Source organism: Artemia sp. Qi Xiang Cuo, chromosome 16 (genome assembly GCF_049724085.1).
Source record: "Artemia sp. Qi Xiang Cuo chromosome 16, ASM4972408v1, whole genome shotgun sequence".
Taxonomy (NCBI): Eukaryota; Metazoa; Arthropoda; class Branchiopoda; order Anostraca; family Artemiidae; genus Artemia; species Artemia sp. Qi Xiang Cuo.
In genome coordinates this window covers 20,291,483-20,308,130 of record NC_142809.1, presented here as the reverse complement: position 1 = coordinate 20,308,130, position 16,648 = coordinate 20,291,483, and the positions used below count along the sequence as shown (strand labels likewise).

The window sequence follows — 16,648 nt, the reverse complement described above, 5'->3', positions numbered from 1 at the left end:
TGGCCTTACTTCTTACCCTATCTCCAGGCCAGAGCAACGAATGATTGTTGCCTATTTGCTCTTCTCCGCTTCCGGTAAGACGGATTTCTGTGAGACAGGCAATCGCCACTTTATTCTTATGAAGCTCGTCAGAAAGTAGGTTCTTTGATGCAGGTGTATTCAGAGTCAAAACATTCGAGGTGGCTATTCGAAGCCCCCTTTGGTCCGGAAGATTTAGTCTGTCAGTCCTTCTGACGTCGTCAGCATGTTCGTTGTAGCGCGATGGTCCAGACCTTAAAATGAAGTCCGGATCCGAGGCTATTCTGTCACTTCGCGTAGCACTTGCTTTCAGGTAGAGGGTTGCTAGCCCAACCAACCCTTGACCCGGAATGAAGCTAGGTTAAACCTAGATACTGAGATTCCCAGGGTGGGCTCCGCCCGCCACAAAAGGTTGCAGCCACCCTGATCGGAGTGTTTATCTTAAGGGATACCCCATATCCAGAAGCACGTTGTCAGCAGACAGGGTTTGCATTATTCATCAGATACTTAAGAACTAATTACTGCACCAGATACTTAAGGACGAATTACAATGGCAAGGCTACTGGTCTCGACTGACTTTAAGAATTACGTCCGACGCTTAGTGAGAGCTCCAATGGGTTCAGTAATGTCAAACCGGTTCGACACCGATGAATTCTTCGTCCACGGTCGTAACTAAAGCAAATATTTAGCATTAATCGGTGCTCAATCTGACCGCAGCTTTCGTTTATCACTTTTGGAAAAAACATTCCAGAATGTAGACATAGTTAAAAAATTGTGGTATAACAAAAACATTGTACACGCAGGCTCGAATCTGTTGGTTATATTTTTTTATTTTTGATGATAGAGCCGCATACGTTTTTCTTGTCTTTTCGCCAAAATGACGCAACATTAAGGCACGCGTAAAAACCATATTCGACCCAATAGGCATTCCTAAATAAATAATAGAATCTGAAAATATAACATCACGATCACAAAACTTTACAACGTGATACCTTGAACCCACTAGCCTACTCTTTCACAAAACGCAACTACTTCATTTTTGATAGAATTGCGAACAGATCACAAGAGCGATCTGTTTAAACGCTACGCCAAGTATAGCAAAATTTTCTTCGATTCAACAATGGCAATAGCTCGCGTTTAAAATATCACCTACATAATTCAACAAGAATAAGAAGAAGAAGAAGAAGAAGAAGAAGAAGAAGAAGATAGGTCTCTCGTTGATCTTCTTCTACATAAGAAGAAGAAGAACAACGAGAGACCTATTTCGCAGAAGATAAAACTCATTTTATCGATTTCTGGCTCTCAAGGATGCTATTATTATACAACGGTGGTGACAAAATAGCACTTTGTAGAACTCCTTCCCTCACTGGTACTGATTTAGTCAGGCCTACTACTAGAAGGTACTTCAACTCGGACAGATAGTTTTCTATACATATTACGCAGAGGTAAAATAAGCAACCGGGCAATGCCACATTTATGTGCCAAAAGTAATAGCTGAGCGTATATTTCAGATTCGAATGCCCTACGAATATCATGACCCGCCAGGAAAATGCATTAATTTCACTCATCAGCTTCTATAAGCATATTAGCTAGAATATAATAGACGTGCTCGCGACCGATACCTTTTTTCTAACCAAACTGGTTATCAGGAGTACAACATTTACTCGAAATGTTATTAATAACGTTTACAAAGGACGGATGAAACAGATATAGGACGGGTGAAATACATATTCTACCAGGTTTTCTCCTTTTTTATCATAGGAGAAACAATTCTGGTTAGAAATATATCAGGTACGAAACCAATATTAACGGTAATCTGAATCAAAAGTTTAAGATGACACAAAACATTGTCACTTCCATGGATTAGGTGCAAACAACAAAAACCGTCAATACCTCACGATTGTTTTTTCCTTAGCTTACGGATGGCGACAGTAAGATTCTTGATACGTAACCAAGACCGGAACCAGGTAACTTCAGACCTTTGTCTACTTCTTCGCTGAACTTATCTTCAAGCTCTTGATCGGGAGGGAAAAACTAAAAGTAAAATGGGACATCCAGTCCCTCCCTGGGATCGCAGCTTCGACACCACCACGATTTCACTTACGCTAAAGAAGTCTCCACATTGCGTTTGGATCATTATTCACTAATTGAATTTGCTGATCGATCTCTTCACATTTGTGCTTAGACAGGGCTTCGGCAAACTTACGCTTAACAAGTGAACGAATTTTACTTAAAAAAGCAGATCTCGGACGATCACAACCGATCCAAGGCAGATTCTAGAACTTTGCATGATCACACGCATCACCAAAAGCAATATTTTCAGACCCCTTCGGAACTTCCTTACCGATTCAAACTTTCCGAATAGGCAGAGCGGCTACCTCTGCACCTTTTCAAGCATGAGAAATTTTCGCGCAACATATATTCAGGCACATTTGTTGTCCTTCTTCCGAAAGTAGTGCGTTTTGTAGTAATAAAGGGAAAGGTACTCAAATCTTGGCAAGAATACTGCCTAATACTGCATGGTGTGTATTCAGAGCAATTCTATTCCAGTCTTGATTCTCAACTTCCTAGCACTAGGAGGATTGTCAAGTCGTACATGGTGGACTTGAAAAGCGTTCATGAATGGGAAAAGGCCGGATGCACAAACTCTTATATCGACGCGAGATGAGCCACAGGTTTGAGCTTAGGGTGTGCTTAGCATTAAATCAAGGCTAGATATCAAAGCCAAATTGTGTATGCATGTAAAACACGGGTCATTGGTAGCAACACTAAGACCATTGCAGGACACTAGGGGCATTTGTGCTCAAGAATTATTCCTATCAGATAGGTCACGATTAAGATCAACAGCTAAAATGCACTCAAGACCTTGACTAAGATATCTACTCACCGAGCCCCATAATTTGCTACATGTCTCACTCATTCGTTCTTAATATATTTCATTTCTGTAATCTGTGAGCTTACACACTGAGTAGATAACTGTTCTGTGTACCTTAACTGCAACAAAAAAGTACTTAGTTTTATAAAGTAAGGGGTTTAGGCTGTTACTGATGAGTTTGGCAACACCAGCGGAGGGTATCCCTTTTCCTACTGAGCTGGCTGTGATTGCAAATGATTTTACTCAATCATTTATCTCTAGCAGGTTAACAGCTTGTTCCGAAAGGAAATTTTCCTTCATAGAGACCACATCGCTACTTCAAAACAGTAGTGGTATTTTCTCGATTACTCCGCCTTTTAAATTCCACGAGACTACACGCAAAGTATTAGCAATCATTGCTTAGAAATTAGACTTTGAGGCAAATGACATTTATAGTTGTAGCACGGGTGCTCCGACGAGCCACAATTAGCGCATTTTGCGGCGTTTTAACATGGATTATCGCGAGCGCTGTAGTGAATACCACCACATTTGGAGCATTTTGGTGTATTAGTGCAGGATATTACAGCGTATCCGTATAACTGATAGCTGTGGCATTGCGTTAGGAGGAATTTATATTCCTTAATAGGCAGTCATTCATACCCATGGATGACGGAATCCCCTGGCGGAGAGTTGACTGCTTCGCACAGATGACTTTTGCATTCAAATATTAGTTTGAACGAACAAGTACTACCCATTGTTGGGCCTTTACACAGTTTGGTAACATGACGGATTATTGCAAAAAAGAACTGTGGAATCTTCACTTTTACACTTATGTTCGAGTCACTGTTGCCCACTGCCTTGGCAAGGGATCCGGCAGCATTCTTGTTACTGAGGACAACTCTTCATTCAGATTTCCCTGGCTTTAGCTCCACCACATACGGCTCAGTATTGCCGCACAGAGTCTCAATATATGTCTTCCATGCGCTCGGGTTCAAAAAATCTTTCGGAGGGCCATTAAGAGTAAGGGCATCTGACTAATTTCTCCTTCCCCAGAAAATTTCCCTCGTTGATAATTCCCTCGGAAAACTCTCCGTGCGGAAAATTTCCCATGGAAAATTTTCCGCGTGAAATCTCCGCAGAAAGTTCTTCCGGATAATACCTTCCCGGACAATTCTCCCCCGGATAACTCCACCCCCATACAATTAACCCTAAAAAGTCCTCCCGTTCAACGAGTCACTGTTGCCCACTGCCTTGGCAAGTGATCCGGCAGCATTCTTATTACTAAGGACAACTCTTCATTCAGATTTCCCTGGCTTTAACTCCACCACATACGGCTCAGTATTGCCGCACAGAGTCTCAAGATATGTCTTCCATGCGCTCGGGTTCAAAAAATCTTTCGGAGGGTTTTTTACAGCTAAGGCATATGACGGTTTTCGGTTCACGGTGCTAGTTGCAATAACGGGTGAAACGGTTCCAAGAGGCTTGGAGTTAGACTCACAAATTTATCCAACTTTACACACAATTCGTTCAATTTCATGCCGAATAATATTAAACAATAATATATTTAAAAAAATAAAGTAAGAAAATAATATCAAAAGGGCTTAAGTGAAATCCATATCTTGAAAGTTTAGAAACATCTCATAGGAATAGTTAACGATATAGACATATCACACTTTATACAATAAAAGTCTGGTAAAAAAATGACATATTTTGAAAAAATATAATAAAAATATTTTGCCACTAAGCCAAAATTCTGTGGTAAAGTATTCTTTTCAGTTTGAAGAAATTACCCTTTGGTAAAAATTAAAATCAAAAAATAAAGCAAAAACTGGAAACTGAGACTAAATTAACTGAAAAGTAATTGCGGAAATTTTTTAAAGTTAGAGATTCCTTCTGTCTGAAAATACCCATTGCTATTAAAAAAAAAAGGAAATTGCACAACGATTAAGCAAAAACTACAAATCGAGTTAAAATGAACTGTACAGATAAATCATACATCCTATTAAGTTTATTAATGCTAAAAGTTTGGTAAGAAATATTTGTTTTGGCACAAATTACCTGTTAATAATAAAACCACAAAATAAAATATAAAAATACTTAAGTCACTACTACGAAGGCTGTGCCGAATTTAAAGAGAATATTTTTCAGTTTGAAAAAATATGCGTTTACTAACTGAAATAATAATTGATTAATTGGTTAGGAAAGAAAAGTGTCCTGACATAAAACAGGAAAGATGTCTGACTGGTTTTGGGAAATATCAGCCTTATCGATGACCAACAGTCATGCAAAATGTTTCAACAGTCAAGACTGAAAACCCCCCTCCTCATCCACCCTAATATTTGGGCAAAAGGATTATTATACCTTTGTAAATAACTAGATCTGAATATGAACAAAGATACAACACTCAATGAAGAAACAAACAAAACAAGGAGTCAGTCAATAATTTCAGTCAATAAGACCTTTAAGCAGTTTCCTTAATTCTGGAAAGGATTTGATTCAGAACAATTTGGTTAGTGAGGTTTATAGAATTCTTTTTTCTTGTGGGAAGTTTTACATTGACAGAACTCATCAACAATTTTTTGAAAGACTTGTTGAACATCACAACTCAATTGAAAAGCTCTAAAATTGAGCAAGCCGCCTGACTTTGTTTCGGCTGAAACCTTTCTTTTGGCTTTGACAGAACACATTTTCTTCAACCCTGATCATCATGTACAATTTGATGATGCCATGACCGTTTCTAATTATAGTTTTACTCAATGAACGAGGGAGGCTATTGAAATAAAAAAAACATACCGTATATTTGGTAATGTTTCAATAAATAGAGATAAAGGAAATTTAAATATTAATCCAATTTATAACATTCTTATGAAAAATGAACGAGTTTTTAACAGGGGTTGTAAGATTTTACGGAATTACCTAGGAATGAGATTAAATGCAAGACCAAGGAGAATTGCATCAATGATAGTTAAAAACAGGATTATTTCACAATAGAATAATTAACTTCATTTCCATTTTATATATTTTTATCCAGTTGCTTTGGTGTTCTCATCGAAGTAACTCTATTAGTGATAGTGACCTATGTGGATCTGTTGCGACAATTGTAGTTTAATATCGGTGGTGGTTTTTATGTGTTTTTAGTTTATTTTAGTGTTGTGATCTTGTTCTTTTGTGCTGAAGACGCCTCGTTTTTATGCAGGCGAAATATCCACGTCGTTTTCGTTTTTATCTTTTCTCTACTGGCTGTAGTCTCGTTTTTTTTATTTCTTAATTGAGTTTTATCTCTTTGTTCTTTGTCATGGCTGGCCAATTCGGCTTAAGATCTTTCATAGATCTGAATATACAAAAGTAAACTCCGCAAATCCTTCTTGTAGTAGGGATGATCTTAAAAACTTGGGAGTGTTGAATCAAAGAAATCATTTAATCAAAAATTTACATTTTTAACACCCTTTCTACAAGCTCAAAACGGAAGAAGGGCAACTACGCCTTTTTCTTTGCCTATTTTCACCACGACATTCCTTCATGGTATCGGATCAAGCTTTTGAGACAGCTATTTCACTCAGAATGACGGAAGTTCAATATAATATTCCCCAAGGGTAGACGTCATCCTCACACCACAAAGGCAAGGGTCCCAAATTATGCAATTGGTCAATTAGTCACAGATACATTTTAGTAGAAAATGTGAGAATGTTGCTCCCTCTTAAAGTCAGAATCAAGTGAAAAATCAAATCTGAATGACCAGAGGTACAAATAGGCCTATGAGCGTACTCGGTTAAAACAGAGCCTCAGTCGATGCTACAAGCTAATTTGGTGAATAACAAGCTAAGTTACGATTAAGCACCAAAACGAGCTGAGATCTTACTTCAAGTACAAGGTGAGGAATTTGCATGTCATGGTGTGAAAACGAGTTAAAGTCCTGATACAATGCAAATTTCAGCTAAGGTCTGACTCAATGCAAAATTTAGCTAAGGCCAGTCTCAATGAAAAAACAAGTTAACTCCATGAACTAAACTGACTGTAGAAAAAAAGATTTTTAAAATCCAAAATTTTAGAATTAAAAATTGCAAAACAGGCAGGCTTTGCCATCTATTTGTCTCCCTCATCTGGCTTCGGCGTTCAGGCTTCGCCAATTTCGAGCCCAGGCCTTCAGATCTCACAAATACTGGTTTGGGCGACTCTCACAAATGTATCTTAGAATTGCCTCCCTCCACTCACTTTGCATCCCATAGTTGGTGGCTCGGGTCTGTGGCACACACATGCTTGCTATTATGAGGTTTTTAAGCATGTATTGTGCATAGTGAAACAAAGATTGCTTAAAATCACAGTCACAAAACTTCCCTAGTAAGCTTTAATGTAAAGTCAAGAAGGCTCCCAATTCCACCAAAGAAGTGGTTTGATAATTTCAAAATTTATAGACCATATCCTAGTGTTGTTTATTTATGTTTCCTCCCTCAGAGCTAAAGAAAATTTTGCTATTGAATTAAGCTCCTTCCTCTGGGTTTTTCCAGGTTTTATTGTTTCTCTATCAATTTTAACTAAGGTTAAGGTGCCTGGGAGCCCCTTGTCAGGATAGCAATATCTTAATGACTACATAACTATCAACTTTAAAAATTCTATGAGAAAGTTAATAACTTTAACTATAGGTTTTAAGAGTCTTTAGTCATTAGATGGTAGTTAACTGAAGTGAAGAAGGTTTATAAGTAAACAAAGGGGGGACAGACTAAATCACTAAAAAATACCAAGCCATATGGAATAGTCTGCTCTTGGGAAGAGTAAACTTATTATTTTAAAATTCATCTAAATTTACAAGATGAAAATAAAAATAAAGATCTTTTAGAGCTGTTTTAAGCTTATTATAGGGGTTAGCCCATCTACCACCGTTTTAGGACAGCCCCTGCCAACCCCCTCTTTCCATGGAACTTGGTACCTATGGTGTGTTATACAACCTGGTGAAATTTTCTTAAAGAGTAAATGAATTTTTTTTTTTAGGATAAGGCTTTGCGCAGATAGAAAACATTGGACATTAGTAGAAAGATTAGAACATTACCCAAATCCAAGAGGTCGCTTATCACCAACAGTTTTTTGACTTAAGGTACTTCGTTGATTCATGATTAATGATCGATTTGGCGACAGTTGCTGAATTCCAGATGATATACTACCACTAAACTGGGTTGGTGTTGGAGCTTGACTAGATGGCATCATGCCAAAACCCGGCCTGGTGCTTGGTAAGGACCTTCCTGGCTGTTGGATCTGCATTCCTCCTATCCCTAAAATTTCAGAAAAATTTTAATATTACACCGCTTTTATACTAAAAAAACCCAGAAAAACAAGATTTTTCAAAAAATACACAAAATCATTTTGAACCAGATGAATGAAATTCTCCCCCAGGGAAGTTCATTCCTTCATGTTTGATTGGTAGGAAGCTGTTTGAGGTAGGTATTTATTAGCCATGGATAATTTAAGGTGACAAAGCTCCACATTCCATAGATTCAACATCATATGTTGAATCTAACCAGAAGAGAAGCTGGTTTTGTCTAAAAATATTTCTTTTCTATAAAATGCTTATAGACACTTTCTGTCATCCAAACTAAAACTGTTAGCTAATATTATTAGAATTTCTTTTAAGAAATGGAATTGTTAGAGAATTCCAAGCACCATATTCAAAAACTAGATAACATAGCAAAGCAGGATGAATAATTTCTAATCCTATATCATTGACAGAGAGTTCAGGACTGCTAATATTTCTTACATACAGAATATATTTGTTCTCCTGTCTTTAGACCCTCTTGGCCTCACAAACAATCTCAGAAATTTTTAATTTCATTTCCAAGTTTGTGGTTTTTAAATTTCTTATTCAATTTTTATGTTTATGCAAACAGTTACTAAACAGTTTTTGCTGGTTAACAATTCTGTTTTCACTGTTCAAACAAAAACTGTTAGGCAACATTCTTAGCTGATGATAGAAGGGCAGAAAAAAGGCCTTGTGTCTAGGGTTTCAACCATTCAAACATAGAAGTAAATTACAATTCAGATTCCACAAAGGAAGTTTAAATTGCGCAAAATTGGTAAAATGCCAACCTAATTCAAAATTTTTTTCAAAAAAAGTTTTGCTTATTGTAGTCAAAACTCTTTATAATTCCTCGGTTTTATATTTTTTATGTTTCAAAGACAAACAACTTTTCTGAATATGAGTCCCTTGTAAGAGGGTTGTAACAATTAAAATTAAGAATATCATCCAAAGAATGTACACAACTCATTTACCATTTTGAGTCATTTGTACCATTTTTACATTGATAGATATGGTCACATCTGGTTTGAGAAATCAATGTTTATGATATTTTACAAAACAACACTTTAAATGTATAAATTTGACTAGGGTTCATTTTTTTTATCTAATACATAATAAAACTAATCAAAAGAATAGGATGATGAAATTAGGAATTAGGATGATTATATGATGGAACTGGAATGATTATATGCATACATTTGCTGATATTTATCCTAAGAACCCATATCCCAAAAATAGTTTTTTTTAATACAAAACGTTCCATTTTTAGACTAGTGTATTTTTCCGTAAGATGTCTGTAGGACCAGATGGACCCCCCCCTCCCCATAAAATTTTTGGAGACATAGTAAAAAAAAAGATGAGTTGATACAACCACACTACAAAGCGAAATTGTTTTACCCGCTCATTACATAAATCGAATACATGAGATGAATAGAAGTAGCCTAATAAGATAATAAAATAAAAAAACAAACAGAAAAAAAATATCAAGATGAAGAAAATGAATGGGGTTATGGCCAGTAGAAGAAACAGAAATAAGTACGAAAGAGAACTAATGAAATGTAAATTGACAGTTTAATATATATATATTAATATTCAATCCTGAAAGTAAAGTAAAGCGCAATGACTTTCTAGTCCTTGGAACAAATAAGGGGTGTTAGCCCTACTCCTGTTTGTGGTGGTTTCTATTTGTTTTAAGTTTGACTTGATGATTTATTGTAATTTCTGTTTGTTTTTGGTTTTATTTATTTTTATATGATAATTATAGATTTTTGTCTTTTTTGGCTTAGGCTATATTTGAGTTGGGAGGGGTGCTGTAATTAATTTTTCCCTGGGCACAACCAACTTTAAGAATGGCTCTGCTGGTATCATGTTAATTACTAACACCTTCTAATTTTTTTTTTTTTTTAATAAAACAACAATAGTACCAGGCTCATTATTTAGGGCTATATCCAGAAATAACAGAGGGGCTGGGGTGCATGTCATAAACACAAATATAGTACTTGAAAATAGTGTAAAATAATAAATCAGTAAATATACAGTGTTTGGCCACTTCTGAAGGAAACAGGCAAAACAAAAACAAGTAGTGTCATTATGTAACTTATTTTATGCTATTTGCAAATAAAATGTTCGTTTTCAAGACAATAAATCCCCTTCCCATGATGTTCCCACATGTAGCCCTGAAAATACAAAAAAAAAAAAAAAAAAGAAAACACTAAAACTTTGGGCAACTATTTTGAATAATATATGCCATCCCACTGATATGTCTTTATTTTAGTTTGTGATCCTATCACCTTCATGTAGCTTGATTTCTATCATATTTTTGTCATGTCAGTACACTTGCAGCTTTCACAATTTTGACTGGATCCACATTATACTTAGAACCAATACTTTGAATAATATGTGTAATAACACTGATATTTCTTTATGTTTGTTTGTGATCCTATCACCTTCATGTAGCCTGATTTCTATCATCTTTTTGTCATGTCAGCACACTTGCAGCTCACATAATTTTGACTGGTTCCACATTATACTTTGGGCTATTACTTTGAATAGTATGTGCCTTCCCTCTGATCTTTCTTTATGTTTTTTGTGATTAATTTAAAAAACAATGTTTTTCCGAAGAATGTAAAGAGCAAAGTTGAAACTTAAAACAAACAAAAATTATTACTTCACAGCCTATCTAACATATATCAATAAACTAATGCAAACGAATCAACTGGTAATATTTCCCTATGTTTGTAGGAATACCGAGAACTAGCGCTTTACTGAAAACACAAAACAATATAGGAGTTTTGGTAGGGTAAAAGTAAATCTTTTAAGGATACTTTTAGCAGTATAAAAGCTAAGCATATTTAGATTGTTGTTTTATTTTTTTTTTTCTGTTTAATTTGGCATCACTTATGCACAATGAGCTCAATTCAATGATTGACTGTCATCTTGGATCTGAAAAGGACATTTTATGATTATTTTGTAGACAAGTTCGAAGTGAAGGAATCTTATTGGTATTACAACTACAAACTTGCTTTAGAATTTGTATCACAACTTAAAATCCTCCATTTTATAGAGAGAAATAACTGGATTCCCAGAGTTTATATTATGGTTGATATATTCTTCGTTTTGAGTAATACTAGGTGAGACCTAGATGTTACCTGATAAAGAAATCCATAATTTTATATGTTGTTTAATGACTTTAAACTTACTATTTTTATGCCTAAGTTTTTTAGATAAGTTTAATTGTATACTGAAAGTTACTGATATCACAGTTCCTGTTGGACTATGTCATGCATTATAGATTAGTTTGTTGTTGTGAGGCTACGTATTTACTTTTGACTCCTAAATCAATATTCTTGTTTTCATACTTGGCTTTTGCGTTTTCGGTAAAGCGCTACTTTTCTGTAATCCTGCAAACAGGGGAAATATCACCAGTTGATTTATTTGCATTAGTTTATTGATATATGATAGATATGCTGTGAAGTAATAATTTTTGCTCACTTTTTAAGTTTCAACTTAAGCTTCATTTTAAGTTTCAACTCAGTAAAGCGCTAGTTTTCTGTAACCCTGCAAACATAGGGAAATATCACCAGTTGATTTATTTGCATTAGTTTTATTGATATATGTTAGATAGGCTGTGAAGTAATAATTTTTGTTCATTTTAAGTTTCAACTTAAGCTTCATTTTAAGTTTCAACTCAGTAAAGCACTAGTTTTCTGAAACCCTACAAACATAGTGAAATATCACCAGTTGATTTATTTGCATTAGTTTTATTGATATATGTTAGATAGGCTGTGAAGCAAAAATTTTTGTTCATTTTAAGTTTTAACTTTGCTCTTTACTTCCCTTGGACAATTTTTTTTTAATTAATGTATGCTCGTTTTTGATTAAAAATTAATTTAGAAGCAACATGACCTTTTCTATTTATATGGAATAATTTCTGTTTGCTTTAACTTTTAATGTTGGTCCTTAGTTTCAGTTGGAAACTTATTTTTACATAATTTCTAATGACCTCCTATCTAGGGGAGATAGGACACCTCAACCCTTATTAAGGAGCTGAACTAAGAAGCCGGACAAGAATTGAAGGAAGAAATAAGTTTAAAATGGGGGAAAAAATCAAAACATAGTGTTGTTTCTTTTTGTAAAAAAAAGAAAAAAATTTAAAGAAGAAATAGATCTTTTACTTTCAGAATCCTACCAACAAAATATGGCACCTCGCTTTTTTCTCACTAAAGAAAACAACATAGTAGTCGTCAAGTTGCAGTTCAACTTCCAACCCAAATTTGATAATTTTTATTTAGTTTCATTAAGAAGTGCTAAGGAAAGGGAAAAATAACTTCCATGTGAACCTCTGCAATTTTTGACAGTAGCGGGCACCCATAAAATCAACAGCTATATTTTCGTCAGTGGACCCTGGGATTTCAACACCAATTGTTTCTCATTTGTTTTACATGCTCACTGAAGTTTCAACAGTCACCTATGACAGGGCCTGTTGCTGTCTGTCAAAAATTTCAACAAGGTTACTACATGATATTTAGAAAAGAAACAAATTAGTTTATAGAAGCTATTATCCATGTTTGAATCTGACTAAAGAAATATTTTTAGTGTGTCTGGTATTCCACTATATTAAAAAATAATGTTTTGACGCTTGGAACCTAGTTTCGAAAATGTAATATTGGTTGCCATTTTAATTAAATTTTAGCAAGAAAAAGCTAATGTGACTAGATTTCAGATGAAATCAGATTTATCTGGATGCATTGGTTCTAATCGCAATTTTTTGGCAATAAATAACCGAGTAACAGCAGTTTGAACACTGCATACCTGAAAAATTGTCAGGAGCTCCTTTCTCGTCGAAAACAGGAAACTGACCAAATTAACTGTTCTTTTCGTATCTGGGCGTACCAGATATTGTGTCAACATTTCCTGTCGTTGAAATACAAAAACGGCTTCAAGAGATGGCGCTCCAAGTTACGGCTAAGCAGAGTTATTCCGTTTTGAAGGAAAATTTTGACAGGGGTTCCAAAATTGCACTGTCAAATCATTGGTACCTTTACCCCATGCCTCTAATAATACGATTTGATATATTAGTGCTTTACCTTAATTGCATAGCTTATTAAGGGGGCATGGGGGAGGACCATACAAGAGGTGTTCTTGCAAACCTCCAGTTACGGGTTTTGGACCATAATAATTACAACGATGATTTTGTTTTATACTTCCAGGCTTTTTTACTTAAGAAGTGACTATATCAAAATTACAGATGGTGGAATTGATAAGCATCACATAGATACGAGTAATAGCTTTCAAATGAGCCATTAAAAATAACTCTAAAAAGTACTGGTAGCCCACGAGCCCAGCTTTTCCACTTGAGACATGGCACCAAAAGTGGTGCTTTAGTACCATTTTGAACTTGCTGTAAGGATGAATTTATAGGAAGGACGTAGATATGAGCAATATCTTTTATATGAGCTATTAAAAATCTGTCTAGATACCTGTGATACCAATATGCCAATACTGATACACATGATATTAATATGTCCAATACCAATACAGTGTGCAGCCCTTTCCCCAGGGACTAAGAAGAATCATATCATCACCAAAACCAAAGATATTTGACCTTTGAACTATATTGAACAAAATGGCTATCTCAAAATTGTGATTGGATGACTTTGGGAGGATGGAGCCTAGTTGCCCTCCAATCTTTTTTGTCATTTAAAAAGGGCACTAGCAAATTTAATTTCTGTTCAAACAAGCTATTACGCATCTCTCTATGATGTTCTGGTCACACTCTAGCCTTGCTAGAAGATGAAAGAAGAAGAAAAAAAAAAGACAGATCTGTACTACCCATGCAAAAAAGTAATTTTTCTTGTTGTTCAATTAAGGGGGGTGGGGTATAATTTTCAATTACCGGGTTTTCAACAGTGCTGATTCCATTGGTAGACTTTTCATTTTGATCCGACAGAATTTTTGATCTCGGATATCCATCTAATCTCGGATATTATTAAACCAGTCTATTTTTCAAGTGAAGTAATTCATCATTTCGTAATAACAATTGGCTTAGTTACAGTGACCTATATTCCTGCTCTATGTTCATCAATTAATTCAGTGACCTTCAGGGATTATAGACTTTTCACAATTGGAGAAAAGCCATCAAACTAAGCAGTACGAATATAAATTGGACATACGATACGAAATAAGCCAAAATTCAAAAATAGTTTCCAAAACAGTATAGGCATTTACGCTGCGATAAAAGTGACCGGAGAGAAGTAAGCAGAAGAGGGGGAGAGAGTTGTCTGCAAGAGCCGAGGTATCCGCTGGACTTACCCTTTACATTGCGGAGACAAGGTAGGCAGCCTCAAACGCTTCCTGTACTTCTCTCGTAAGTGAATTTCTGCTATTAATATTTTTGGCTCCGCCCACGGACTGATCTTGGACTCTGTGTGATTATGTTCTGTACAAAATATGCCGCCGGATAATACTGGTGCGAAAGAGAGATTGATACGGAATGCCGTGTTGAATTTCGCAGTAAGAGCGTATAAAGAAGGAAACCAGAGTGCTGATATAATGAGCAAAGCTGCAGAGTTTCTTGAGGTGGATGATATACGGAATTTAAAGAAATTACTGGGGTGTGAGGTAGGCCAGTTAACTAGGCTAATTAGTCGTGACAAACTTACTGACCATATATTCGATATCATAAAAGCACTGAAATACTTCGATGACTACAATGTGACTTTACCGTTTTTTTTATCTATGGGCCTGACGAGGCTCCTGTGATTACCAGAGAAATCTCAGCGAAACTGACCAGGACAGTGAATGAGCTTAGTGCTAAGTTTGACAGTTTTGTGAGATCCGCGAATCAGTCGCAACCAGCAGCATCCTCTGTTCCACTTCAAACTGCGACAGTGTCGACTTATGCAGTCGTGCTAAAGAATCCCCCGAAAGGACTGGACGATCCCGTTTCACGAAAGGATTATCTCGATAAAGTATGTGGAAGCAATTGTGGAAATATTGTGGAACTGAAAACTCGCAAAACCGACTGGAAAGTTGTTCTGAACGATCAAGGGGCTGCGAAATCAGTTGCACAGGCTATTGCTAAGTCCGACTCAAGTATTAAAGCAAAAGTGTCAAGTCCTGCGGTCTTTGGCATAATCAGGCACGTACCCACCAGCGTAAACAAGATGGGTAAAACAAGATCGTTCAGACTGAAATTTGTGACCAAGCATCATCTAGCCTCCGCGGTGAAATCTCCGCTTATTGTAGGCTACGAACGAATTCCAGTTGAGGACTTTCATTTTCTCCCGCGGCGTTGCTATAAGTGTCAGGCCTATGGGCATATTGCAAAGGACTGCTCTAATAAAGCAAGATGCTCAAACTGCGGAGGAGGCCATACTAATTCTAAAGACACCCCGTGCTAGAACCAGATGAAGTGCGCCCTCTGTGGCTCCAATAAGCACCCCTGCTACAGTTTCAGTTGTCCAAAAGCCAAAAAGGCCCTATCTAAGCGATGACTAGCTCCAGCACTCTGAAAATAGTGACGTGAAACATAAATGGCGGAGTACTATCTAAATTGCCACTTTTAGAAAACCTTGCTAACAAATTTGACATTGTGTGCGTGCAGGAACATTTCCTGTCGGCTGAGGGACTCCAGCTCTTACAACTAAACGAAAACGTAAATTTGTTTGGCATTCCTTCTAGGAGCTCGGGAAGAGGTCGTCCTTCTGGTGGTGTTGCTATCATTGTCCGTGCCTCGCTTCGCGCCTCGACGTTTAAAGAAGCAGACTTTTATATTGCAGTGAAAATTGAAAATACTGTAGTGCTCTCAGTCTATATGCCAACGAACTACAAGAATGTTTAATCTGACAATAAGTTTAATATTGCTTGTGGAAAAGTAGCCGCTGTTGCTACATTATGCGCGGCGGAAAAACTTTCATGTATTACTGCCGGAGATATGAACTCTAGCCTCTCTGATGCTAATGAGAGGTCAAATCCTGCTCGACGCCTGCCCAAGTCTGAGGGTACTGAGAAATAGAGTAGACTTCACGTATGTGCATAATTCTGGTTCCACGTCCTTACTCGACTTTTTGCTCTGCTCTCCCGACTTGAGGACTCTCGGTGATAGTGAGGTAGATATTGGCTTTTGTGTTTCTAATCACCTTCCAGTGGCTAATATCTTTATTATTAAGTACCTCCTGAATAATGCCCCAAATGATGCTCCCAAGGAGAACAAGTGGTTCCAGAAGACTGAATGGCAAAAAAGCTAATTTAGCCATGTTCAGGTCTGTGTGTGATGGAATCCTGGAAAAGATTAAGGACCCTTTCCAGCAACTACTCCAAAGCTCACCGATTGTATGTGATGAGAAACAAATACTTCTAAATATCTACTGTAGTGAAATAACTCACGCCTTGCGCTGTGCAGAAAAAACCGCGGTTCCTATTCGTAAAGTGAGAATTGGGTCAGAAGTTCCAGGATGGTCGGAAAACCCAGTTTTGGTTAATGCGTGTCG

General features: G+C 36.6%; 1 protein-coding gene across 1 annotated transcript in view; it reads right to left on the bottom strand.

Moving 5' to 3' along the window:
* The window catches only part of Rga (CCR4-NOT transcription complex subunit regena), a 77,033-nt gene that overhangs the window by 39,132 nt on the left and 21,253 nt on the right, over window positions 1-16,648 (bottom strand). Inside the window, exon 2 of the mRNA XM_089102820.1 lies at window positions 7,917-8,136. Coding sequence (XP_088958946.1) covers window positions 7,917-8,136 — 220 coding nt within the window. The remainder of the gene's footprint in view (window positions 1-7,916; window positions 8,137-16,648) is intronic.